The 3071-nt window shown below is 36.2% G+C and overlaps 1 protein-coding gene across 1 annotated transcript; it reads left to right on the forward strand.

Moving 5' to 3' along the window:
* Positions 1 to 1134: 1134 nt before the first annotated feature.
* LOC108380461 (uncharacterized) lies at positions 1135 to 2582 on the forward strand. Its single transcript, XM_017636833.1, has one exon. The coding sequence runs from the start codon at positions 1177 to 1179 to the stop codon at positions 2536 to 2538; it is 1362 nt and encodes a 453-aa protein (XP_017492322.1). The 5' UTR covers positions 1135 to 1176; the 3' UTR covers positions 2539 to 2582.
* Positions 2583 to 3071: the final 489 nt, after the last annotated feature.

The raw sequence follows: 3071 nt of genomic DNA on the forward strand, positions 1-3071 counted from the left end.
GTTTCGGTATGCTTCATACAAATTGTATGGACATGACAGCCAGAAAATGCTGGCAATTTTGTTTAGGCATAGTAGTTAAACAGGTTTTTAAGATTTCGAGGTCGAAATCACAGATTTCCGCGCAGTTATTGAAAGAACTTAAAAGAAAGAATGCAGAACTGTTTGTGTATATGTGCATTCATTTGCCAGTGCTACCAAACTGTGCAGATAAATTATCAGTGAAACAAAACAAACAGAGCGGATCATAAACTGAACCAGATTTCTATAGGGACACGATATCGAACCGAAATTAACGATATGGTACTCATTTAAAGTATCGCTGGAAAAATATCGAGTACCCATTAATATCGGAATAAAAAGACTCAATATCGCAAATATCGATACCAAAATCCAAAAAAAGAAATATCTTAAAAATTGATTAGAAACCTCCGAGCGTATTTCTGCCATAAAAAGCAGCTGCTCATAAAAACGCCCTTTGTGGCACAACATCAAGGCGCACGCAACAAATCGGAGGAGAAGCTTGGCTAAACGCTAACATATTTTGTAATCGTCAACCTATTATTTTTACACGTAGAGATTGAGGTGTTGACTTAAAACACCGAGACCGCGTGTTCAAATCCCGCCACATGCAATCCTAACGATAGTAAAAAATGTCTGGAAGAGTTGATAATCAGATAAGTCTTGAAAGAAATTTTTTCGCATTCCCTTCTGTGTTTTGGGAGGTATCTGCACTATTCCCCTTTCTTCTCACCTCCTTCGCCTTGGAACGAGCAGACTTGAAAGCAAGACTTGACGTGTCTGAAAGCTGACTAATTTGAGTTTATGACATTCGATACGATACTAGGATTCTGGTACTCGATTCCAAAAAATATCGTTTTAAAACTATCGAGTAAAAAATATCGGTATCGAATGCCAAAAGTATCGATATGGTATCGTATCGTATCGAAATTCGTGTCCCTAGATATCTATCAGGAATATATCGTTGCTGCATTCGTCTGGCAACACTGACACCGAACTGACGCGCATTTTTCAAACGGAAAATTTATCTGAAAGAAATTTCTAGAAAAACATCTAAAAAACCTAAAATTCCTTATATAAACTTGATATAGACTAATATTTTCTGTTTTCAGTCCTTATAAAACAAAAAATCCGAAAGATATAGGGAAACGACCCCAGATGACCGGGATACCTAAGGAGCCCGATGGCTCCTGGGCAAGTGAATCTATTTCTAATGCAAAAAAAAAAGTCAAACTTGACTCTAATATTATAATAATGCCGCTAATGAAGCAAAATGAAGGAAAAGATGACGAGCAACTTAAATATGACACAGAACATGGAGGACCTTTCGTGGTGTATATTGACAACAGATGCAAGGACCAAGAAAGAAAACCAATCAATGCCATAACCATATCGAATGTACTCAAGAAATTCAACCTAGATGGAATTGACGAAGTAGTAAAGGTGGGATACGGTAGAGTGAAGGTCGGATATAGGAATGCAGAGGTAGCAAACAGTGTTTGCTACGATAGGCGACTTAAGGACAAGGGTTATGAACCAAAAATCTTACAACATTGTTTGTCGAAGACGGGATTGATCTTTGATATCCCCACAGACATTCCAGACGAAGAACTCCTACAAGACTTAAAGTCTCCGATACCTATTATGAAAATTATTAGAGTAGAAAGGAGGGATAGAGAAGATAAGGAAAAGAAGATACCAACCAGGAGAATTAAAATTTTTTTCAAGGGCCAGAAGCTGCCGAGTCACATTTACTATGCTTATACGAAAATAGACGTAAAACCCTTTATACCGCTGACACAATGTTACAGATGCTTTCGGTTTAATCACTTCGCGCAGAATTGTAAGGAACAACAGGAGAAATGCAAGAAATGTTTCCAAGTACACTCGGAAGAGGAGCAATGTAAGAAGGTAGTGTGCGTTAACTGCAAGCACGAGCACGCGCCAACATCTAAAGATTGTCCGGCTCGTGTAAAAGCTTTTATTATAAAAAGGACAATGACCTTGGAAAACGCAACATATAAAGAAGCACAAAAAAAATTGACAAGCATATTGGGGAACAGGTTTGAAATATTGGATGGTTACAATGAGCAATTCCCGCCTATACAGAAGAGAACCAGAGACTTTCAAATGGAAACAAGAAAAGACACAACAGCATATATACATGAAATTCTACCGTACAATAAAGTTGTAAAATATAACCAAAACAGAATAAGGGAAGAAATGAATGCATCTAATACAATGCAGGAATGGAGAGACGCCATACAACCTATCAACTTAAATGAAATAAGAATTGAAACACAAAAAATCAAAGACACACAGGACAGTTTTAATGAACTCAATTTAGCTATAACTAAACATTTGACATCAAATGTAAACGAAAGATTAAACCACAGCACAATTGAATTATTTAACAACATCCGCACAACAATCAACAAAATTAATAACATATTTGATAGCACTTTAATAACAAATAGTACAAATACTAGAAGATTGGGACACAACAACAACTTAACATAAACAACAATTATGAAAATACTACAACTGAATGTTCAGAGCTTGAAGAAACTAGGAAACAAGGAATTGTTAGAGTTATTTTTACACAACAATAGTATCGACATCGCTATGCTCTCAGAGACATGGTTAAAGAATAATTACGACACAAGCTTAGCTGAATATAATTTTGCATACCAGAACAGGAGTGACGGATATGGAGGAGTGGGAATCTACATTAAAAAATACATAAAATTCGCGATATTTAATATACGCTCTGAAATAGAAAATATTGGAATTAAAACTTTAAACCTTAAGAAAAATATAAATATCATCAGTATATATGCACCACCCAGCATCAACAACCATGATTTCCGAACTGGAATGGACAAAATTTTTACATATACAAGAACACTAAGAGATACAACAATAATCGGTGGAGACGCTAATGCGAAAAACTCAGCATGGTATCAAGGCATTACCAACCGAAAAGGATCGATATTGGAAAACATAGCAGCAGACAATGGTTTTAGATGTCTGAACGACGGATCGCCAACATT

This window comes from Rhagoletis zephyria, unplaced genomic scaffold, assembly GCF_001687245.7.
Source record: "Rhagoletis zephyria isolate East Lansing unplaced genomic scaffold, Rhagoletis_zephyria_1.1 Rzeph_scaffold_19301, whole genome shotgun sequence".
In the NCBI taxonomy this organism is placed as follows: Eukaryota; Metazoa; Arthropoda; class Insecta; order Diptera; family Tephritidae; genus Rhagoletis; species Rhagoletis zephyria.

Coding starts and splice junctions, on each gene's coding strand:
- LOC108380461 (XM_017636833.1), top strand. CDS start 1,177: ATGACCGGGATACCTAAGGAGCCCGATGGCTCCTGGGCAAGTGAATCT.